This window comes from Oxyura jamaicensis, chromosome 1 (genome assembly GCF_011077185.1).
Source record: "Oxyura jamaicensis isolate SHBP4307 breed ruddy duck chromosome 1, BPBGC_Ojam_1.0, whole genome shotgun sequence".
Classification (NCBI taxonomy): Eukaryota; Metazoa; Chordata; class Aves; order Anseriformes; family Anatidae; genus Oxyura; species Oxyura jamaicensis.
Genome location: NC_048893.1, coordinates 199,377,035 through 199,402,288, shown reverse-complemented (window position 1 = coordinate 199,402,288; position 25,254 = coordinate 199,377,035). Strand labels below are relative to the sequence as shown.

General features: G+C 44.0%; 1 protein-coding gene across 4 annotated transcripts in view; it reads left to right on the top strand.

Annotated features, from left to right (window-relative positions):
- The window catches only part of TENM4 (teneurin transmembrane protein 4), a 901,054-nt gene that overhangs the window by 680,438 nt on the left and 195,362 nt on the right, over positions 1–25,254 (top strand). For 3 of the 4 annotated variants that reach the window (XM_035330189.1, XM_035330205.1, XM_035330196.1), the window contains 3 exons: positions 14,748–15,000; positions 20,198–20,296; positions 22,337–22,572. In XM_035330189.1, the coding sequence (XP_035186080.1) occupies positions 14,748–15,000; positions 20,198–20,296; positions 22,337–22,572 (588 nt within the window). The remainder of the gene's footprint in view (positions 1–14,747; positions 15,001–20,197; positions 20,297–22,336; positions 22,573–25,254) is intronic. The other variant, XM_035330213.1, reaches the window with a different exon arrangement.

The window sequence follows — 25,254 nt, the reverse complement described above, 5'->3', positions numbered from 1 at the left end:
CGGATTGCTGGCAGCTTGGGAGATAGTCCATCTGCTTCCCTTTCCTTCCCCTTCGCATCTTGCTGGGCTTTTCTTTCCAGTTGTATCTTCAATTTTCCAGGACTGAGTATTGCTCTAGAAATTTTAACTGGGGAGATCTTCCGGATCCAATACATAGGAAAAGGTGTAAGAACAGGGCACACACATATAGGAAAGCCCTCATGGCTCCAAAATGCAAAGATAAGTTCCCCAGGGATTTTTCCATATGAAGAGACCTCTCCTTCCTGATGCTGAGCAGAAGGCATCATGGCCCAAGCTGTGTTGAGCTGGAGCTGTGAGCAATCATGTTGGCATAACCTCTGACTGCCTCAGAACTAAAACCCCATTGCCTCTGGGACTGAGACAGGAGCACTAGATACCAGCCCAGCATCATTTCCCAGCCATCAACCACTTCCATGCCAGCTGTTGCAGTGCTGACCCCGCACTCTTTTTGCCCAGCTGCGTGGGTTTGGCATCGGGCAGATCGGGCAGGCTGTCTGCTTGCACACCACAGCTTAGAGCACTGTGTGTTTGTACCAGAAACATCCAGCAGGCTGCCTACAACAGGTCACAGCACCGAGTCTTTTGTGCTCTCCTGAGGATGGAGTCACCTCCCAGACATTATCACCTCCTCCAGTCACAGCGTAGCCACCTCCTCTGCAGCACACTTGTGACCACAGCTGATGCTCCCTTGTATTCTGGGCTCTCCCGTCCTGTGGATGGGCAGCTGCGTGTCACAACACATTACTGGAGGGTGCCTGGGCAGTAGGAGCTCCCCCATTTGACCCACGCAACCAAAGTCAAAGAGAAAGCTGAGAGACCCACATCTGTCTAAATCGATCACGTAGAATAAGAGTAATCATAAGGCTTAGTGTGTTCCCCTGTGGCCTTTTTCAGAATAATTTTCCCCAAGGAACCACACTGTTCTCTTCATCAGGCAAGACACTGAGCGTCTGCACAGCTTCCACAGCTCATCCAGCTCCAGCTGCTACGTTGCCTGTATCTGCAGATACCCTGCTTGAGCCACAACGCTGCCAACCAGAGCTTTCCTTCTACTTCTGTGTGCGATCACTTGGCATGCTTTGTAGGGAGAAAGCCTTCTGAAGTCAACAAAATATTTATCAGGAACTCCAAGAAATAGAAATACCATCGATACTCGTGCATTGAGCCTGGCTTGATTTGCTAGACTGTGGTAGCTGCTGAAGGACGCCTGTAGCAAAAGGCAGAGACAGCTTCTAGAGGGGATGAATCGAAGTGTCTTGGTTTGTTTGGATGCAAGTGCCACTAATCTGCTGGCCTTCAATGCCAAACAGCTAATTATCAGACAAAAGTGGTGCAAATGTTTAATTAGCATAAATTCCTAAAATCTGTTGGTCCCATTGGAGTGCAGAGGGAAGTTCAGTGTTACTGGGAACTTCAGTGGCTCTTTGTTTATTAGAGAATGCATCCCCTCCATGCAGTTTTGATGACTCCCGGTGTTGCACCCACAGTTTTAACACCTTTCACTGTTACAAAGAAACCACTGGGCTAGAGAGGTCTCTCATCATAAGCTCTATGCTGTCTTCTATGGATGACCTTGTGGAAATCCCAAGTCTTTCAGAGGAAGGAAAAGAAGGTTCCTTTCCCACTGAGGGACATTTAGGGGACATATCACTTCACTGGAGCCTGTATACTGATTCCTAAAGAAAAGAAGAAGTGTTATCAGAGACAGAAAGCAACAAAGTCTTTTTGTCCCCATACAATTTTTAACTCTTCTAGATGGAGGCAGCGTTCTACCTGAATAAGACCATAAACTGTCTGCATATGCAGTGACTAAAGAAAAGCTATAATTGTGAGAGGTTTGTTAAAGAACATGCCATAATTCTTATCATTTCTATTGGTCCTCCCACTGCAAACATCCCTACCCTGCCACTACAGCACCATGTTGTATTTGGATTTTCCAGTCCACACTGCCCACTGTGCCTTGCACGTGAGGCTTAAAAGCTTATTCAAGGCGCAGCCTTGATCTCAGCAAATGCATCTGTCCAAAAGATAAGGGTGCGTGCAGCACGTGTCCACCAAGAGTGCAGCCAAAATGGACAACAGATCTCGAAGGATTCCCTTTTGCTGCAAACCAAATCAGTTTCCTCTTTAAAACCCCAAATATTTGAGCTCGGTCATCCAGTTTTAATTGCCACCACAGAGCCCCGCATGCCTTGCTGGTCTCAGGTTTTTCTGCTCTTCTGCTGTTAATCTCTTTGCTGTACAACAGCAAAACTTTTCCCAAATCTTTCAGATCTCCCACACACATATTCCTAGCTGGAGGCAGGACTGGCACAGAGAAATGAAATCCATAAGTTCATGTGCACGGAGTCACATACCTTTGGCTGGGCTCAACTTTGGGTTTGTTGCTTCAAGGTTCACTGTTTTCATGTACAAGTCAAGCACAGGTCCTTTCATCATTACATTACCTTTAATTATAGTTGTAATCATCTTCATATGGAGTCCTGTTATCAGATGCTCTTAACTAATTAATGCTGTAAATTAATAGGAGAGTCTAGGGTGAAAGTTGCTTTGCAATTAAGAAAAATATATTTATGTTTGTAGCTCTCAGGGTATGCCAGGTGGGTTATTGTAACTGCATCTGGTCCCAGGTTGGGTGAATGTCACTTTACTCCTTAAATAAATGTTGTGCAATTACACAGAAGCTTTGGGGTTTTGTAAGTGGCTTTGCCGCCATAAATTGAAGGAAATGGAGAGTGGAGATTCCTTGCTGCCTGGCGTTTTTCTGTGAGCTCAGGCCATCTCTGTGCCTTCAAGATCCAATCAGAGGTGGCTTGGTGGGTTGACTTCAGGGAGCAGTCTGGTGCTTTGCCTGCATGTCTTCCACAAGATAACAGGTACGGGGCAGTAGGAGAGAGGTGCAGAGACATTTGAGCGTCTACTTCCAGCCCTCTGGTTTATAAGATCTGGTTTTAAGGACAGTTTGGCAGGATTTGGATCGTTCAGATTTGGCTGATGGGGAAGGATCAGGACTGGTCCAGATGGGAAGAGAGAATTCAGAAGAAAAACTGTGGAAGAGAAAAGGACTGTCTGGTCCTTCTGTCAATGACCCTTTCTTCAAGGCTAACCTTTCCCTGCCTCATTTTTTTCTCTTATTCTCTGGCTAGATAGGAACTTGCTAATTTTTCAGTGTGATTTTTCTTTTCTTTTTTTTTTTTTTTTTCTGGCTGTAGTTGAACATTCCTCCCAGACTCTACCCACAAACTCCGCTCGTTTGTTTTTTACTCCAGCGAGGCATCAGCCGCTGATTAATCTCAATGCATCCCCAGCTTCTACAGACTTCCTCCAGGAGCCATACACTGCCCACACTGCGCACAAAACTGCTGCTGGCGCCAAGCAAGCTCCCTCGCAGATCAAGGCGAGTATTGACAATCCAGGAGTTGCGCTGCAGATCAAGGGCAGTGTATCTCCGTGGGAGTTGCTGTGCATTGCTTTCCGAACGGTTGCACTGACAGCAAGGCAGGCTGTTTGATTCGTAACGGCGTACACGGGTCTGTCCCTGATACGGTTTGATCACTGGAACTGAAGAATAAAGGCAGTCAGTCCTGTTTGGTTTCCACTATTAAAGTTCCCGTCAAGTATTAAGGCATTTCTTAGCACAAGATGAGCTGGGAAATTCCAGCCTTACTTTCTGAGTTTTGCAGTTGTTTTCAGTGAAGCTGGGGCTTTATCTCTCCTGTAGCAGCTGGCTTGTCCCATATCAGGCCCAAGGGCCTCCCAGGGATGAGTTACGCGGTTCTTCCCTATAATTTGGATATCAACTTGGTAACTATGCGCTTTAGGACCATTTAGGCTAAAACTAAGACTTCTGGAGCTCTATTCATAAGCATATTCCATGAAATCCAAGCCTTGGAGCTAAAAATATCCCATCAGTATTCATTTAGCTCATGTTATTAAGTAATTGTACTTCGGAAATGTAGTTTTTGAAAGAAGTACCCTTACAGTAGACTGAATAACATGTGTTATGTTAGCATTCCTGAAACCCTCCAGCCAGTTATTCATCCCCTGGTTTAATTTACAGCCTGTGGTTTACGATGGGCCAGTTCCAGACCATACATCAGTCAGCTGTGGGATAGGGGAGGCTGTGGGACTACGGAGGGAACAAAAAAAACCCTTTTGTCAGACGGAGTTCTTGAGTTACAGGTAACAGAATGTATCTTTATGATCATCTCCTTAATTAAATCACAAAGCTGTGTCACCCCGACAGAGCCGTGCCGGTTGGTTTTACCAAGACTGACCTTAAAAAAGAGAGGCAGTATTTTAATACGACTTTGTACCGAGCTTGATTTGTTCTGTTTAAAAAGAGTTAGCAGGCCTATCAGTTTTATAGCGGATGCTTCCAGCGTGCAGCCAGTATAAATTGTGCTGCTTAGTGAATAACTACCAACGTTTGGAACAGAAGTTTCACAGATAGCTGAAACATGTGCTGGTAGGATACTTGAAGGTCTTTCTGCAAACACCAGCTCTTGTACCTCTAGTTCTTTGACAGCACACACACAAAATCCCTGTTTATTGTTTTCATCGCGCCGAAGCCCTTGGTAATGTAAGGTTTGTGCATGTGTGCACCGTCTTCAGAAATTGCCGATCTTAATTTCTGAATCATGCCGTGCTCACATTTTGCTGAACAGTATTATAGGAAAATTATTACTTTATTTTGACATTTTTCTAGGAAGCTCCTAAACTGCTTCGGAGAATGTCAAGAGCACTTGCAGAAAATAATGAGAAGAACCTCGGAAGATTCATCTTTTGTGATAATCTGAGTGAGCTTTTTAGCCGCACGCTTCATGCCAAAGTGTTATCTGAGCACCTTGCCACTCTCCTGAGCAGCCGCGTGCTAAGGGAGCCGTCAGCTAATATTGGACTTCGGGTAGTGCTAGGAGTTTGTATTTCCAAAGCCCATTATTAAATGAGCTAATTGCCTCGCTTCAGAGCTCTGCGCTCCTTGTGTTAATGCAGGGCTTGAGTTTAAAATTCTCATGGTGAAGTCTTTGAGGTGACAGATGGCACCGAGTGCCACGGTGCCAGGCATGCAAGTGGGACGTGTCACCTAACTGCTGTTGGTGCCTCTGAAAATCTCTCTGCTGGCATATGTAGAGCTAATGGTAATCCAGCAACAGTTTCACCCCGGGACAGTTTGTAGACTTAAGTCTACAAAGTATGGATTGCAGAAATAGAAACGTCTCTTTCAGACTTGATCTCGTGCATTTGGCAGTAACTGCTTTATAGCCTGGTACGGCGTTTTCCCTCAGTTTCTCCTCTGGAGAAGAAAACCAAAATAAACACCACTATAACAAAGAGTAATTCTGATACACTTTTCTTGCAAATTTGTACAAAAAACCTAGGGCAGTCCTTTTGTTCTACCAGGCACTTTTTTATTTATTCCTTTTAAATTAACCCCTTCACCGAGATGAAAGCTGATGGGCAGCAAGCAGCACTTTAATGTGCGATGCCAGTAAAGGCAATGCCTCCTGCTACACAACCAACAAAGTTAAGAGCAGAAATGAAGAAAAGATCAAAATCCTTTAACTATAATGTGGTTTCTCTGTCTTTATAGTGCTCTGTACATATATGCACAACCGAGGCAGAGCTACAAAGGTACATTCAGCATGAAAAGATGAAAAAATAATATCAGAACGTGTATAAATCTCCTCGTGATCAATCAGTGCTAGATGTATGCATATTTATCGTTCTGTTCATATTTGTTACATGCGAGAGATTTATATCATAAAATGGAGAAGGAAAAAAAAAAGAGTTGGATAAATGAGGCTGCCATCTTAAAAGGTTCCTCTCAGAAGCGTGTTGCCAGAGGAACTGTTTTAATTGGCACTGAGATATTTCGGAGTGGAGGTGTTATGAACACACAGACAAACGTACACCCAGGATACACTGCCCCTCCATCACGGTGGTTTTCTGAACAAAGCACAGCACTACCGGAGTGTCTTGACAGATTCATAGTTTTGATTTTCTTTTAGTGGCCTCTTCAAGTGTTAATAAAAATATAAAAGTTTTATGTCTGTTTCAGAATTATTTGGAGCGCAGCCTCCTGCCACCGTGCTTCAGAGAATGTCAAATAGAACCTGAAGGGAAAGGTCACGGAGCCCAGCTCTCACAAATCAGATTCCTGTGCCAAAGGGAATAAGGTTTTCCACCTGTGCAGAGAGATTTTACACTTAACTGCACCCATGGTCTTCACCCAAGGAAATCGGCCGGCTTTTGTGTGCGCAGTGGCTGGGGCGGGGGGGAGGTATTAATCACTGTGACAGACGCGGCGTCGCCGCAGCTGTCAGATGGAATTGTCACCAGTGGATGTTGGGCTTTGGAGGTATTTCACAGCCGTGGCTTTGTTGGGACTTTAAAGGCGGCGGAACGAAGTTAAAAGGAGGGAGAGGGTAACAAAGGAGGGACTGGCACACCGCCTCCGTACTGCGCCGTGCCTCCGTGTGGTGCCTCTGCCGCCAGCCCGTGCAGAGAGGTTGGTCCAGAGACACGAAAAACTCTCCTGCGAAGCCTTGAAATAGTTTATTTCAGTTGCTGCCAACACGAAACTTCCCCCTTTCTTTCTCCGGAGTAAATAATGAAAAGCATTAGTGCTTGCTGGCATTGTGCTGCGCCACATCACGTCACATTCCATAAGCACTTTGCTGTGAAATGATGGATCCAGAGACCAGTTCATTCACAAGCCCAGGACATGCACGAGGGGAAAGGAAAGGGACAAAACCCTCCCTCAGATGTCTGCTGTGTGGCTGCCGGCAGCTCGGGGAATTGCATGCCCCTTGCAAGTCAGAGTCCAGACCCAAAGCCCGCAAGTTAACATTACGGGAAATTTTTAAGAAGGTTTTTGCAGGGTATTAATCTCTCACCCTGACCTCTGAGGGCACATACCCAGTCCTGTCGATCCGCGTGGGAGCCCTATCACTTCGCGTCTGCAAAATCATTATCCACTCGCCACTGCTAACGTTGAAAAAATTATATAAAACAGGCAATTTCCGTGGCTACTACAAATAGCCGGCTTTGCTGATGGAGCTGGGGAGCTGTCAGTCCCATTAGATGTGCAGCGAAGTCACAACAGCGCTGTGGTTCAGCAAAGATTTCTGAAGGGCGTAAGCGAAATAGAGGCTGCTTGTTCCTTTTTTAGGGAGAAACGGGCAAAGACCAGGTCTGTATTTCAGAGCTTTTCCGATGTAGGTTTACAAAAAAAACACCTGTTTGACAGAGCTGTGCTGGCAAAATCCTGCGTTTGTTTGCTATTACAGCAGCCAAAGACACCTTCTGCTGATAGACTTGAGTTTGGGGAGCTGCTTTATGAAAACATCTCCTGAATTTGCCACTGTAACCATACCAGCTACCCATGTCTGGTTTGGACAGGGCTGAACTATGTGGTTTTTATTTGTCTCTATGCTTGTTTCCACATCTTGCTGTATGAAGGAGCCCCACAACAGGCACAGGAGGCAGGGAAACCAGTTAAAAACCCACACTAAGCAGAGCTCCTCCATGCCTAAAGTCAATAAACTGCAAACGTCGGCAAAATATGCGGCATTTCATTCAACCTGAGGTGTAATAACAGTTGTGCCTCTTGTTGTATCAGCAAATCGGGGGGTTATTGCCGTTTCTCCAGTCCTGACAGACCGCAGGTGAGTTTGAGCGTTTCTGTATAAAACACGGGGAACTGAACGCACCTCCTGACCCTGGAAAAAAGGTCTGTGTGCTCACAAGTCCTGCCCTCCTGCATCTCTTGCTTAAAAAAAGAGAGAGCAGCCGGCTGCCAGCTCCGCCGGCTCTGGTCGTAGGCACAGATGATTAGAAACATTTGTCGGCTGTGATTTGACAAGCGCGGCGACGCAGGATCAGAGCAGGGCCGGATACTCCATCCTTCACTCGAGCAGTGGGTTTTCCTGGCTCGCGTGGAGGTGCTGTCCCTCCCAGCAGCCCAGGAGGGACACCCACCTCGCTGAAAGCCTTTGGTGGTGTCGGAGTGGCCCAGCGAAATGATCTTGAGCATCCTCCGGTAGATTAAGTTGGATCTGCAGCTCTCCAGACCCAGAACCCACACCTGAGGGCCCGCAGCGGCGTGTGTGACCGCAGCATCCCTCCAGAGATGCACACAGGATTGAGGAAAGGGGAGGAGCTGTCATGTTGCACCATCACATGCAAGGAAGCATAGGTTTAGTTTGGTTGTATGCCTACACCACAGTGCCAAAATTCGGTGGTTTGAGCATCCAAGAGCTACCAATGCCTCCCACATACACTGTCAGAGGACTTAAAGCTGTTCCCTTTTAGCAATCCCAGCACCAAATGCAAGGTCTCCGGGCTGCAAGCAAATCTGCTCAGTTGTGCACTACAGAGGGTACTTTCCCATGTTACCAGTCATTTATTTAAGAACTCAAACATGTTATTTAGGTTTAAGCAACTCATTGCACTCTGCCAGACTCTTTTTTTTTTAATTTCTTTTGTTACCTTGCCCTGCCTTTAAGCTAATGATAATCATAAACCGTCAGAGTCTGAATCGTAAGCCTCTGCCTTGTTTTTAGTGGGCTGCGATGCCCTTTTATTAACTTCAGTAATGGACACCACGGGTTAAAAGTCAGCATAGCATCCCTTTACAGTGACACAGACCTTGTTAAAAGCAGTACTCGTAGGGCGTACAATTCAATCAGATGCATACTGATGAAAAAAACAACCACCCAGAGCTCTCGTTGGCTGCGTAGAGCCAAAGCTTGACAGCCTAGCATCAAGCAAAAAATTGATTTCAACCCCAAAAGTCAATATTTTGCTTTTGCAAAGGCACTTTGGCACTTGAGAGGAAAGTTTGTATGTAATGTACACACTGGATGAGAAAAATACGGAGGAGATGGCTTGTTTGGACTTGATGTGGTGCACCTGTTGTTTCCTGCAGACAGTAAAATGAATGAAGTGTTAATTTGTTCAGCTAGAGAGGAGCTTCGACTAGTTTTACGTGTGCCCTTACACCATCCAGGCGGGCCTGGGTTTTGATGAAGTTCACCTAAACAAATGAAATCACTTAAGTAGAGGAATAACCTGGAAACGTTTCAGAATTAAGTCCTCGGAGCTTATGAAGCCTGAACTTGTCAAACAGTAAAAAAAATAAAATCAAAAAGGTGCTGGTTGGTTTCTGGCTCCTCCATTTCCACTTGCTACTGGTTTCACACTCACTGTCCTATTTACACGTTTAGAGAAACAGTTTGCATCCATTTCCTTCCATTCTGTAGTTTCCGATGCTTACAGGATTTTTCTGGATAAAGGGCTGAGCCAGTTATCCAACATGGGTGTGCGCAGGAAGGTTTTTCTTAGGACTTAATCATACCTAGACGGGTGTGTGCCCATGCACACAGCATGGGGAAGCACCAGTGAGATACAAGGAAAGGACTGAAAACCCAAAGAGGCAACTCTTGAGACCTGAAATCTCTCAGAAGCAGGATGTACACGCTGCAGATGTTCGGCTCCTGGTGAGGTCCGTGCTTCTCTCTGGTGAGAGCCCTTGGTGGAACAGCAGCTCCCTGTTATGCAGTTACTTAAAACAAGAGAAAAAACATCAAGGTGGCTTTTCTGTCAGTGTTTTGTTACTTCCCAGAGATTATGCATCGGTTCTTTGTTTTCTTTTATGATTCGGTGTCATTTTGTCGCTTACTATTTTGAAAACCAGCAGCACAAGATGTTGTTGGAGCAGGAGCTGTATTTCACAGCATGGCACAAACACTCCTCTTGACGGTAGGAGAAGCCAGTCTGAAGTCAAATTCAGTGGATATACTTCTTAAGGAGAATTCAGTCATCTAGAATTTAAGGGAGACCTTCAAACCGTACCACTAATTCCATTTTTTAAGTATTAGTAAGGCAAGAACAGCCATCTGAATCCCGAGTGATCTGTTTCAGCTCTGTTTCCATCTCGGTGGCATCCTGCCGGGACGTCCTGGTATCGGACGTTCCTCGGAGAAGGGAATCCTCCTCCAGACTGCATCTTCGCTGCCACAGCAGCCCCAGGCACCCCCGTTGCACCTTCCTGCAGCCCCGTCCACCTCTTGCACATTCGGCTGGATTCAGAGAGGAGAAAAGCTCGGGCTGCTGCACCAAGGCACCAGCTGAGCAGCCAGCCACTTGGTCTCCCCCTTCTGATTCTTCTCCTCTTACTTTGCCATTATCTGCCAGCTCGGAGGTTAAATATTCTGCTTGCTGTTCATTCTGCACATGCCGTTACTGGCTTGCCATGTGGCTGCTAGAGGAGCTGTTTCTGGCAGGCTGTTATATCGTTAAACTTAGTGCCCCCTAAAAGGTACTGGGAATACCTGCTTCAGTCCTTTATAACCCACCTGAAAGTAGGCAGGAGTGGAAATTAGGCAAGCAGGGACAGAAAAGAAAGCGGGAATGTATTTTTCACTTTTAGGTGAGTACGGTTGCCCCGAAAACAATCCCAAAACTTAATGAATTAGGAAGTGTAATCATTGCATAGCCTAACTTCGAAACAGTAATGCTCATTAGAGATTAAGGAAAAGAAAAGGAACAAAGGGTGCAAACCTTTTATTCAAATGCTGCCGTATTAGCTCCTCGCTGGCAATCTTCTTATGGTTCACATTGATTCAATCCTTCATTCACAGATTTCTGTCAAGGCTCGCTAATACGTGCCAAGGACAAGCTTCATTAACCGAGTTATCCTTCAGCTCTGCTTCATCTGTGGTTACCAAGCCGCTGTTAGGCAATGACATTTTAATGGTAAAACAAACAAACAAACAAACGGGCGAGCGACATAATAGCGCCTTGATTTCTTTGGGTGTTTTTCAGATCAGCTTTGCAGTGTTTCATTACATTTGAATACTGACTTCATCTCTGACACACTTGGGAGACCCATTAGGGAAGATGAAGCTTACAGGGGGGCTCATTAAGCTCTGCGCTGTTCAGACTTTCTCAGTGGCAGCCAATCTTCTGGAGACACTGAGCTTTGTCCCTGGGACTCCGCATCATTGGCACCTGGCATCAAAGGGTTTGAGGACCCCTTTACTATTTACAGATCCCTTTGGGGCACTTCAAGGCCCAAATCCTCCCAGGGGCTGGGTTGCATGGCTCCGTGAGAATTTTTTATCTATTTTTTTTTTATTCCTCTATGCTTTGTTAGCTTACCTGCTCCTTCCAAATGATACACATCAGGTCTTTCATGAGGATGCCAACACCAAGTAGAGAGGGACTGATAAACTCCATGGTGTTTTGGAAACCAAAGAGGAAAATTGCAAGGAGGAAAGTGTAGAAAATTATCTGGTTTTAAAGGAGCCGGGATAACCGCCGAGCAGTCATGGTTAGCTGTCTCATCCTCGATTTTAAAATGTCTGAGGAAATCTAATCCAATTTGGGCAGAGGCCACAAAGTCTGGCTTCTCTAGAAAGCGTTCTGAATTTCTGTGGTTCTCTCATCCCAATAACGCTTTGCTGTTGACGTAGAAGGCTTTATCTGACTTCCCCTCTATCCTGCCTATGCGGTGGGATCTGAAAAATGCAGTGCTCCCTAAGCAGCTGTAATAGGATAATGAGAGCATCTTCCCAGTGCTGTGATGTAAGAGAAGCACTGCAGCCAGCATTAAGGTTCTCTGTCCTGTGTGGAAACCACACACTTTATTATCACTCAAAAACCATGGGACAAGTCAAAGAGGGGACGTTTAAACAAAGGGACAGTTGCAATTTTTAGGAAATCAAGGATGAATGCACTTCACAGGATCCCTTTATTGTCTGCAAAGCCCATAGGATCGTTGGTGACCACAGAGGGTAAGAACCTCGATAGTTTTGTTGCACCTAGAAAATCCTGCAGTAATTTTCAGGAGGAAGATTTTATTGCTCCTGCTTCCACCCGCACCTCTTTTCTCATGTTCCTCAGCTTGAGAAGAAGAAGAAAAAAAAAGGGTTGTAAGGCAAGGGAGATAGCTGCTAATCCAAGTCGAGGTATATTAAATGTAGCGATGCTTTGACATGACATAAGTGTTCAGAATTTGTATATGAATAAAATTAAGGATATTCTGGGAGGAAAAGCTACCTACCTGTCAGAAAGAAGAAATATAAGCTATAAAATCCTATGAAAAATCACGGACCAGAGCAAGATAGATGTGCTGTCTTTACTTAGCAGAGAAATCACCGAGGGTATGCAAATAGAGCACGAAAATGACACATTTTCACTTGATTCAAAAGCATTATCCATAATAGCATCTGCAGTGTGTCTGCAGTAATAGGGAGCAAATTGGGATTTACATAGCAGATCGGGGGAAACGGGCTCTGACTCAGTCTGAAAGCGGTGTCCCCTGTCAGAGAAGTCAAACGATAGCGGGAGAACTTCACAAAACGCCCACTGCCTTTTCCAGGATTCATCCATTTGCCCACAGCATTCATCTCAGTCATGATGAAAGCTTGAGTAACTGGACTTGGAAACCTTTTGGGCTGTTGCTCCTGAGTAGAAGAGGCATTTTTCCTGGGATGAATTAAGTTCTCATGAAAGGTGAGAGACTGACAGCCCCAGAAACTGGAAATCCTCTGCTCACATCCATCTCCCTCTGCCTGGGATTAATAAGCTGCTCCTATCTTCCCTGTCCTGCTCCACAGGCTGCAGCTGGTGCTGCGTGCTCTCTCCCTTTTCATCCCTTTTCCCTTTTTCTCTCTTTTCCTCCCTTCCTTCTGTCTCACACAGCGGCTTAGCCAACAACCATGGCTGCTGCCTCTCGAGGGGGAAAATGAGTCACTACTGTAAGGAAGCCAGCAGCAGGATTCCCCCACCGTTGTTTTTACCATCTCTGTGCTCATTTAGGCTCCGTTTAAGCAACAGTCGGCGATAACATCCAGGGCAAGGGCGGTTGGATGCCTCGGTTCGTGTGGCGCTGCAGAACTGCTCTCAGACCTGGTTTGGTCCCGATATTCCTCGTCTCTACTATCCGTGGTTGCTGCTCTGCCCTTCTTTTAGTGCTCTGGCTGGTGGACAGAATTTGGCAGGGTTAGCTGGCTGTGGATCAGAGGCCAATATGGCATTTTCAATTCTGGGTGAGCTTTGCTGAGCCAGATCTTTGAACTGTTAGATTCCTGGGAAGAACTTGTCTACATGTTCTCTTTGAGCTGGTTACTGTCTGTTGTCGTTGATATACAATAGGGTGAATGGCACTTGTAAGATATCCTATGACCTTTTCCAGGTTATATGGCAAAATGGATCCTAAAAGGTAAAATGGATCTTCATTTACCCCTGTGAAATTCATAACCCCGTTCCCTGTCTAACTTGAAAAGGCCAAAGGTAGACGTGTTTTCCATGTAACTACATGCAGATAACAGAATGACTCCTCCATAATTAATATTTTCTATTCTTTTGCTAGACTATACCTCAGTCACCCTCAGGTTTTGGTATAATGAGCCTCAGCCAATGATTAGGTAGTTTGAGTCAACGTAAGGTGAGGAGGGAAGGGATGGGATGCATCTCACACATCTTTAAATCTTCTCTTACGTGTCCACATACTCAAGAGGCTACAGAGCTATTGTAAATGCTTTCCCCGTTCCTCTCCTGAATCCAAGTCCTAATCCAGATTTCAGAAGTGTCATTAAATGTCAAGGTAATTTTGACACCATTCATTGTAATTTAGGACCATGTACAGTTCGTTCAATCCTGAGCTTTCTAATTAGAGAGTAAATGAGTGCTAATTTTTCGTGATACTGAAGTCTGGCTGGTACTATCAGATGGATACTTTTTTTTCCCCAGATAAAGCATCAGATAAGTGCTGTGTATTACTGACTTACAGGCATAAAACTACTAATGTCAGAGAGGAGCAAGTTTTCTGGATCCCATATCCTGAACCGTCTATCTCCCTGGATTTCCATCAGACATATTAGTTTGTCTCCATTTCCAGAAAACACGTAGAAATGGTTAGTCACTAAACTAAAAACACCCATATAATCAGCACCAGGTTGGTCTTTCCTAAGTGTTTGCCTTCCTTAATCTACCTCCCTCAGACTCCTGGCTAACAACAATAGTACTGGAGTTTTACTCGAGCAGCTCTATCACTGATGACCACAGCCATTCTTTACATCTTTCTTCACTGTACGTTGTTTCATTTTCCTGACACCTCTGTTTTCACGCCGTGTGCATTTTTTACTCAGTTTGAGCACATATCTAACAATACAGACTATTGGATTCTGTTAAATTGTATGATCCTGACACAGTTTTATGGCCTTCCCTAAGCTCAATCTATGATGAAACGTATTCTCAGTCTTCGTCTTGGCTTAACTATTGAAAGTTTTCGGGGAGAACCGGCAGAACAAACTTCACTGGGAGCTGTATATCCATCATAAAACTACTCTTCAGTGTTATCTATCCAGCCTGGTTGTATTTTTCATGCTTTATCACAAATCAGTGTCACAGATAGATTGCAGTTTGCAACCTGCAGTTGTTCATCGGAGTTAACTTGGCTGTCAGGACAGCCTTTTTGCAGTGCTTTAAGCTTTCATAACTTTCTTGCATGAAACCAAAGTATTTCTCTAGCCAGCCAGTGGATCAATGCACGTGTCATTAGGACATATGGAGCAAGTCTAAGCTAGCCTTTTGAGTTTGATTTAGGATATGTGGCATCCCAGCCCGTCTACATTTTAGACGTGCCTGCACAGAAAGGAGCCTGGTATGGAGTAACTCAGATCATGAACCTTAAAAATCTTTTACTTCTGTTTTAGATCATCCTCCAAATCTTCAAAATCATTCGAGACTCAGAACTCCACCACCTCCGATATCCCATGCTCACACCCCAAATCAACATCATGCTGCCTCCATCAACTCCCTAAACAGAGGGAACTTCACTCCACGCAGCAACCCGAGCCCAGCTCCTACGGACCACTCTCTTTCTGGAGAACAACCAGCCAGCACTCAAGAACCAGCCCACGCTCAGGACAACTGGTTACTTAACAGCAACATCCCACTGGAGACTAGGTAGGTCCTTTTCTTTAGTACTTTACAGTGCTCTGCCTGCGTGTGCTAAGGATGTTTTGAACACATGTGCATCTGCATAGGTAGCTGTCCGGTTTGTGAACTGGTGTTTAGATGATATATTTTGAGTTCTGTTTATTATTCCTTGTGTCTTTTTTTATTTGGACTAGGAGAAGAGGAAATTGCTCTTCTTTCATAAACTAAAAGCATTATATTTTAACAGCTGCTTGTAAGGTTATTTTCCTCATTTAAAATTGGAATCAGGATCACAGATGAAAATGTTCTTTTTTTTTTTAATTTTCCCTTAATGTTTTTTTCTTCCTATGTCATAGGATAAATCAATATCCTATTTAAGAAACCAAAATCAGTCAATATATTGAAAAAATGTAGACTTCTAGCTGTGCCTCATCAAGCGGATGCTGTTGTAGTACGTCATTTAGGAAAGGATGATCTTGTTTTGCCTACTGAGGAGAGGTTAGTTGCTGCATTTTACTACTCTACAACGTTTCTCCAGCAAGCAAACAACAATGCGTCATTCAATTAATGATGTTTCTGTTTAGCTTTTAAATACTTCTCCACCTCTGCAACATACCAAGGGTGTGGGAAGGGTACACTGAGTTTATCTAGTTTAAAGCTTTGATTAGGCTTTTTTCCTGATAGGTAGGTTCTGGAAAGGGGAGTTATTCTCCCTCAGCTTCAGTCTTTCCACCTGATCGGGAGGGCATCTTCCAGTTGTCCCACTTGAAACTCTGTTTTCACATTCTCCAGAGGTTTTGCTTCCCCATTTCCTTTGTTACAGAGAAGCCCCTGGAGATGCTGGATCCCTTAGCCCCACAGACGGTGTCTTCTTCACTCTGGGGAGGTCTTCTAGGCCAAACCTTGCGCATTGACTTAGCTGCCTTTTTGCCTTGTTTGCCTTGCCTTCTCAAACCAACAAGGAAGATTTTAGGCAGCAAAAACCATTTGCTGACTGAAAACTGAGCCAAGGACCAAAGCTGTTGCTTCACTGCCTGTGGGAATCTCACCAAGATCAGTGGTGGCTGTGTCCATATCCTGGGACAAACTGTGCCCAGTTTTGCCAGCTTCTGCTAAGAAAATATTTTTTAAAAATTAATGACTGTCAATTTCCTAGAGAAGTAGCTATATCTACTGGCCCCCCGAAACTTCCAAAACAGACCTCAATCTAACATTTTTTGGCATTTAAGGATAATTAATTTCTCAGCAACTGCTTGATTAAAAAGGCCCAACTAAGAAGCTGGCTCCACAAGATTAAGACAAAATTATAAGCAATTACTGCGAGTGTGATTTGGCAACAATTTCAGTAATTATATTGTCTTCGTAATTCTTGAGCATACATACCCAAGGCCTGACTTTCATGTATTGTTTCTTTTGAAAAAAATACTACATTATAAAATACTTATGGAGCCCTTATGTGAGTAATCTTCTAGATTTCTGGAGCATACCTTGTACCTGTTTCTAAACCAGGATGTAAATTTGTCAGAGAACAGATATTTCACTGTTTGAATAGTGCCAAGACACCCATCTGACCAGAGTCTCTCAGAACACACCACATGCCATTGAGAAGGAATATCTTGGCTGCTGGAGGAATGTCTGAGATAAAAGCTCTTTCCTGAAAACATCCTGCCCCCAGTTGTCCAATTCTGGTGGTGATCAGAGGATGATACGGAGAGACAACCCTACCACATCTTATTGAATTCAGCAGATTGTAGACAAAACAATTATCTGGCTAGTTCTTAACAGTACCTGTTAAATTGTAAATGAGTACATCCTTAAAGACTGTCCTTATTTTTTCCCCATGAAAACATCGGGGATGAACATTTTTCAGGAGCTGACGTAGACTGTTCTTTCGGCAAGTTGGGTTAGGTTATTATCGCTAACCCAACCAGACTTCGGAGGTCTACTTGCATGAAGAGATCCTTCTGCATCATTTAAGGATTTCACTCACATCACCAATCACTCATATGTGTAATTGACCCTCAGTGTAACTATTATATTAAGTAGAAAACAGGTCATTCAGAGACCGATGTGGCTTTTGACACACTGGATGGAAGGGCATAGTGTAGCCCAGTATCGCTTCAGATGGTGAACATATTGGAAAAGTACGCTGAACTGCAAATGAGCACATTCACAGAGCATGACAGACAGGCTTTTTTTTCCTTCACTAAACAAACATTAGGAAAATAAAGCACGTTATAATTTTGTCATAATGCAGAGGCTGCACTGCATAGATGATTGGTAAATCTGAGACAAATCTCTGCTCTAATAATCTGCTTTTCCGACGTGCAGAGATCTTCCATTTCCTTTGGTGGGACATCTGCAGACGTAAAAGGCCAAGCTTCTGTTTGGCAAACTTGGGTGCCCCGTTTCACCTCTTTCATGAAGCTGACCTTCCCCACTGCAAAGACTTTTAGAACTAAAAAAAAAAAAAAAAAAGACTTCCACGTAAGAGAATAAAATGTCCAATATGTAAGAAATAAATCCTGACCAAGAGACATTAATCCAAGAATTAAGGCCTTTGAAGTATAGCAATAGGAGATTATAGTAATCTCATGTCAAAAATGGAATTGTATTTCTCTTGAATATCCCCTTTTTTTCTGAATTCCATATTAGTCAACAGAGAGAGCAAACACGAAGAAAAAGCCACGTCTTTTAAACAGAGTTCGTCACAGGCTGTGAAACGTGCCTACAGTTACAGAGTTTTAAGCACCCCAGAGTTTGAAAAGGCTTGATTTTGACTGTTGTGGACTGCAGGCAGTTTTCAGAACTGGAAAATTTGAGTGGTTTGTCACTGCCTGGAAATTTCCATCATGTAACGCAAAGGCAAGCAGAGATGTGTAGCACAAGTGTACAACTGACACGATAAGCATACCCTATATCTGAAAACTTTATATGTTGCTAGCGGAAGAGCCCCTCCTCTTCTCTCTCTCCTCTTCTTTAGCTTCCCTTTACTCCCTTTTCTCTGTTTCTCCTTCTTCCTCTTTCTTTTCCTGTCTGCTCCCTTTTTTGTTGCTTTAAAAGCAATATATTATCAAGGTTGTGATGAGAAGATCTTTGCTCAGCACTCCCTCCTGACAGGTAAGTCAGTTCTCCCCATATTTATTTCCCACTCTTCCTTCTTCTGTGGCATCCTTTCTGTTCCTTTACATCTGACCTTGCAAGGAGCAAATAAATGCCAGCTAGATGGACATTTGGTTGACAAACCAACAGCTTGCAGGGGACTTCCATTCCCAGGAAATTTCACGTGGTAATCATGTAAGGTCAGATTCTGCCACCACAACTCATAGTGAGAAGGGAGAGTGGCTTGTAAACAGGCAGCTCTTCACAGGTCATCTCCAAGGGAGCAGCATCGTGCAGCCCTCCGTGAGGACGGTCATGCATTAGTCCCATCGGTGACCCAGCCGCCTCGCTGCTACACATCCACACATTATATGATTATGTAACCCCCGCCCCTTCTGCTTTATTGACAACCCGCAACCAAAATTCACGGACCCAATCGGACATGGATTTTAACTCCTGATGAACTCCTATTGATCAGCGTGTCGCTAGATGCCTTGCCTCTTACCCATTAAATGCTCGGTGCATGCGCATCCGCTGCTTCTTTTTGCGTTGAATTCAACATCCAACCTTTCCTGCATTCCTAGGGAATGTGAGGAAGCAGCAAACGCTTGGGGATGTCTCGAGTGCTATGGCACACAGCTCATGCATGTTGGTCCACTTTGCTCTGAAGCTAGGAATAGGAGTCACTTTACTTACATTCACATTAAGGAGTAGACCCGTGCTGTCAAAGCAGCCCAGAGGCCTCCAGAAGCAGTGAGTTGAACAAAACAAGTGCTGGCATTAGCAGCAGGAAGAGGAGGAGGTAGAAATGAAAATGGAGGTTAAGGACATTTCAGAAGAGACGGTATCAAGGTTTGTATAATGTGACAGGGCTGGTTTCCCTTGGTATAGCACATTACCCGAATCCAGTTTCTTTGACAGAGGAGTTCTCGTTTGAGTTCACATCATGTCACTTACATCCTGTAAGCGCTTAATCCTGCATAAGTGATAAAATGTCACAATGCTGTTACGTTCCTTTTGCTAGTTTTGGCCAGGGGATTTATTCATATTCAGGCTTAGATTCAGTTCCGATGCTGAAAACAGGCATGGGCAAAATCAGGACTGGTTTTTGTTTTAAAGATGGGAAGAATGTTCTTTTGTCAGGTCCTGAGAACGAAGCCTGAAGGTGAGAAAGACACAATCTGTTCCCAGCTGTGCCTCTGACTTACTTCTTTATGTTCCTGCTATTCTCCTCTAAAAGTACAAAACAGTTCAGTATGTATAGGTGGAAATGTGACTCATCGGAGTACACACCGGGGAGGCCAGATATTACGAAATGCCATTATTATGTGCAAAATCAAACCCAGGCTTTTTCACATGCAGGACCTGTGTATCTCACCTATTGCCTGTATTAGCCAGATTATAGCCAATATTCTGCTATTGGAATTTGGCTTGCAGCATAAGCTTTTTTCCAACTTCTGCCTGTTTATCGCTGAAAGACTTCTTTTATTCTGAATGCTCCAAAACTTGCATTTGGAAGCTTCTAAATACGAAGCTGTCATTGGTCCACAGAGAAAAACAAATTAATCAAGTTAGTAATGAAAGAGTTCTCAAATGCAAAACTGAAACTTAAGCAAAAAAAAAAAAAAAAAAAAAGTGGCAGATTTTCACTGGAGATCCATGAGGATGTTGGACTGAGCAGTGCTACCAAGGTATCAGCCACAATGAGACAGAGACTGTGATGTGCCTTTTCAGAGTAACAATAACTCAGATGCAGGAGTATAACAAGGTTACAGCCGTGCTGGATTGAAATCTAGTTTTCTGAATCCAGCACTTCAGAAGGTTTCATGTGTCACTGGCAATAAATAATGTGAAATGAACAAAGACAACTTTTTTTTTTTTATACATACACATGGGCCTGTGTGCTTATGTGTGTGTATATGCATATAAATATCGTGTATAGAGAGAAAAGTGAACATTCGTAGAAGCTATATATGTATATGTGTAGCATCTTATACATATAAATATATGGTCCATCATTCTAATTCCATGCACAACTGCACTATAACCATTGTGGTTTATAAGATCACACTTCATATATGCATGACTCACTGGCTTCATTCATGTTTCCATATGTATGTAGAAACATAGCAAAGCAGACATTCCTAGAGACATTGCAGGACAACCTCATTGAGATGGACATTCTCACCTCCTCCCGACATGACGGTGCTTACAATGATGGGTATGTGACACTTACGTGGTCTTCCTGTTTACTGTACAGTCATTATGATCCTTGCATGAAAGCATTTGGTCACATCCATGATGTTTAAGGGCAACACCATTGCTGGCCTCTTCCAAGACGGCTTTAAGAAAATGAGGTTCTGGAGCAATGTGTACATATTAATGGCAGACTCATTAATATGCTAGTGATCCACAGGATTCCATTTGCTTTTTTTTTCCCCTTGTTTTGAAAGTCATTGCATTAGTAAGAAGTACCTACAGCAATTCCGAGTCCCATATAAACCCAGATTAATTTAATTTTGATAACGATCTGAAACCATTATTGTGCTGGCAGCCTGGTATTTCATTGTTCAGCTGGTATTTTTCACGTACCTTATCACACAAAAGGTACAGAGTGTCTACTAGTGGTATCTAAATTGAGCCTTTGATTTTGACTCAACCACCCATTCTGACATTTTTACTTAACTTTTAATCTCTTAACTTTTAAGTTATAAACAGCTTTTAACATGACAGTGCCAAAAATGTCACTCTTGCAGTGGCAGTTTCTAATTTGGTAGCCGCCCTTAACTGAAGATCTAATTGATGTGCCTGAACACTGCAGGTACCTCTTTGCTCAGACCAGATACATCTACCTAAACAAATACTTCCTGAAGCACAGAAAAGTATCTGAGTCCTTGTACAAATGAATGTTTTGATGTAGAGCATTAGTAGAAATGATGAATCTTTCTCTAATGCTCAGCAGCCATGCTTTGAGTACCAATAAAACCATGGCTGTAATAGTACAAACACCTGTTTCACAGAATTATATGTCACTTTATCCCGCACAAATCAGTGGCTTTTCTGCATGGTGATGTTTCTGCATGTGACATTTCCCCCTGTGACTGCACGAGTGACTTCAAGGGGAAAAGAGAGTCACGTCTGGTATAATCCACTGGCTCGACCGACTCCCTTGGATCCATGCTGATTTGATTTATGCTGGCTGCAAGTCTGGCCCCATAAACCACGGCAGAAGGTGCAAACTGCACGGGGGGCTGCTTCTCAGTCCCCACAAGCAGCGTTTGTGTTTGACATCAGCATGGTGAGAGGAGAGTCGGATCCCTTTCCCAAATTTCACTCCCACAATTGGAATGCCTTGCACTTCATCATGACCCACCCAAAGGTTTACCATTCAGGATCCCCATGGAAGGAACTCCCATCGGGACATTTCATTGCAGGAACTCATGGGCTGCAGTGGTTTTTGTTTGTGCTTTCATGAGTCCTCATGGGCTGGCTCTCAGGCTGCGGTTGCAGTAACGGGCAAAACACGGTGCCTCCCAACATGTCACCGGACAGGAAACGCTGTTGCCATTGGCAGTAATTCACACTTGTAAAAAAGAGGCATCAAACTAAGGTGCTTTGTGGAAGCAGGTGCCTCTGCCTGTAGGCAAGACTCAAGCTCTGGATTTGATGCTTTCAGCCATACCCTTGTCCAACCCTTCCAGGCGGAGGCAGTGTGAATGTTCCCCTCTGTGACAATTTGGGTGCTATGGAATGGCTTAAGCTCTCCTCCCCCATCTCCATTCAGCGATGCAATATGAAAAAACGCTCTCATGCAGTGATCAATGAATTGGTAAAGTCCCCCCTTTCCTTACTCCAACCCATGCTCCTGTTGCCTTCCAGCCGGGCCTTTCCCCGGGAGCAGGAGCAGGCCCTCGGTGCTGCCCGTGCCACCAGTCTGTCGTAGCTCTGCTTGAGGTTTCCGTGTCACCCCAACGCCAGCTTTTCCACAGAGGGGGCTCCCGCCCTTGAAGGGTTCTCTGTGGCATTGTTGGCGCTGGGTTTGTTTTTTTATCGTTCGTTTGGTTTGGTCTTCCTTTACTCTGTGTGACTTGCCGTTGGGTTTTATTCTTCTCTTCCATGCATGCCGTCCGTGTCTTTAGCCAGCATTATGTGGAGCTGCTTTCCTCGTCCCGGCAGCAGTCGCCATCCTCTCTCACCCCACGTCTCCCCCCTTGCTTCGATTTGTGTGAGGAGTCACTTGCTGTCGTCTTTCTTCCCTCAGGCACTTCCTGTTTAAACCTGGAGGCACTTCTCCCCTTTTTTGTACAACGTCGCCGGGATATCCCCTGACGTCCAGCACTGTGTACTCACCTCCCCCTAGGCCCCTTCCCAGAAGTACCTTCTCTAGGCCTGCCTTTAACCTGAAGAAACCCTATAAGTACTGTAACTGGAAATGCGCAGCTCTGAGTGCCATTGTCATCTCAGTCACACTGGTGATCCTCCTGGCGTATTTCATAGGTAAGCTTATTTCTGTTTTGGTTTTTATTTTTATTTTTTTTTCTGCTTTTCTTTCCTTTCTCTATAAATTCACACACGATGCAAACGCTTGGGAACCAGAGGGTCAAACTCATGATACACAGTACTGGGGAGATAAGGCCTCTGTTGACTTAATTGAGGTTGAAGTGCTATGGCAGGGAGCACTATTTGACCTAGCACACATAACGGAGCCAGAAGGGCTTGGCAGAGTGTAAGTCATATGTTGTCCTCCCTTTAAACTGAGCAGACTGCTCGCTTTCCGCAGAGAAAAGCGTAACCGGAGTGAGACAAACCCACCAGGTTGTCTAAAAACAACCAGAAACTTCTGATTAAAGCAGGCAGTGAGGTGCATGTCCTAATCACGGCCGCATCCAGGTCAGTGGGAATTCTCTGGCACTGGCTGACAAGGTCAGAACCAAAATCCTAACACTTTTTATTGTACCTTCTTGTGGCACATCCCATTCATTTAATGGACTATGCTGAAATTCTCAGGGTAGCCTGAAGGAATAGGGAAGGACTGAGTTTAGATTGTGGTCCAACAGAGCCTTTTTAAGTAGGGGGGATTGGGGACAATTTGCTGTTTGGGTGGAGAAGCATTGTTTGTTTTCTTGAGCTGTTTGTTTTCTTGATCAGAATTTATGGGCCGTCAGCGTTCATTATGAAAGTAATTGAAATGTTAGAAGTGAAAATTGCATTTTGCCTCCTGTAAACTTGGGGTGTTAACGTTACCTTTCCTCAGTCTGAGCTGATATTTGTGTTACAAATGTCTTAGAAAGGTCCATTCCTCCACTCCTCTTGTAAGCTGTCAGCAGTGCAAACTCTAGTTGTCAGACACTTGGAGATGTGATCATAGGTAACAATGCCTGTGTCTCATGGCGCAAATGAGCCTTTTTGATTTCATAGTGGCTTCCTGTACACTAACGATCTATAAAAGGTTGTGGTTAGAATTACAAATCTTAGCCTGGATAGAAAGATTTCTGCTTTCATTTCACATGAGTATAATTAGCACTACCACAAAGGATTGCTTTTACTGTGCTCCTTTTATGTACGCTTCTTTAATGACTGATACTTCTCCACTCCTGCCTTGTATCATACTTTGGTCACTTTCATGCTTTCCGTAAGAGGAGCAGAAATGATTAATTAATCAACATTAAATCAGCAGCAGTTTGATGGAATACGCAGTCAATTTTCATCATTTGCTATGTACATTTGGACTCGCCTTTCTCATTTGTCTGGTATTCTCCCTGTGCCCTGAACATGGTTCCCCTGGACATTATCTCAGTGTGTCAGAGGAGTATCGTTATAACTCAGAACAGCGGTGCCTGTTAATTCTGACGGAGGAGGTACGTGCCATTTGATAGATAAAGAAGAGTTTGGTGGTTTGGCGCTTGCTGTTCCCCTGCTCAAACCCCATTTTTCAGAGTTCTGAAAAGATCAGACTTTTTAAAGTCACAGTTTAATGTGGCTGAAAGGTAGGTCCATTGAGCGCTCTCCCTTTTTTCCCCATTCAGATGAATCCTGTGGCATCCGCTAGGCTCCGTGGCTGGCTGGCAAGGTGCCAGAAATGCTGATCAGGTTGAACTGCTGTAATTATGGGTCATAATTACTAATTTCTAAAGGAACTATCAATTATTAAAAATCAAATTCGATGGTTCAATTCAGCATAAACATATTTAACAAAGGTTGTCTCTACCAGACCCAGCGTTCTAATCAACAAGCAAAAAGGCAGATATTTAATTAGATTTTGATGAAAAATTGTGTTTAATTTCAAGTATAATCAATTATTAATTACTGTAATGAGTGACTCTGGCGGGGTTTACTAATTAACTCATTTAAAAATTATGAATAACCTTTTCATTTGTAATTATTTTTTACATCCTGTCAAGTTGCAGATGAGAATTGTATCACCTAGCCCAAAAGGAAAAAAGAAAGAATCAGGGAGTCAAAATGTTTGTGCTTTCACTAAGTTAAGCTTGGACATTTTGCATTCTGATAAAAACTATGCAGTTATTTACTGAACTGGTTCATTCTTTTAAATAACCTGGTCTGTTTGCAAAACAAGTGGTTGTTTTTCCTACAGTATTTTTTCCCGTTTTTGCTTATTTGCATTTTCTTACAAATACGTTTTCTCAATTAAGCAGTATCTTTTTGATGCCCCAGGGACCATCTGAGTGCTAAGGTGTAACTGATCAGGAGCAGAAAGGGCTAACCTATATTATATCCTATCAGTGTTAGGAACATTACCTGCCACCTGTTCTTGTTGGTTAAAATAACCATAGAAGTTTAATGACCATTTTCATCCTGCAAAGCAAACTGATGTCATTGGAGAGACTTCCATTTAAGTGAATGGGCTTTGGGTCAGGTCACAGAATCCCAGGACCCCATGTGGCTGGTGGTGTCGGGCAGCTGCGGGTCCCTGTGGTGCCAACCCTGCTCCAGCAGGGCCACCCCGAGCAGGGGGCCCAGCCCCACGTCCAGGCGGCTGCTGGAGATCCCCAAGGAGGAGCCCTCAGCCCCTCTCTGGTCCCATGGCAGTGGTGTAGCATTTACTCTTTTTCTTTTCTTTCTTTCTTTATACACTGATTAGTTCATGGAAATACTTCAGAGTGATGTCTAGGGCTTCACAGCATCAGACATCACAATCCTCTATATAAATATTAAAAA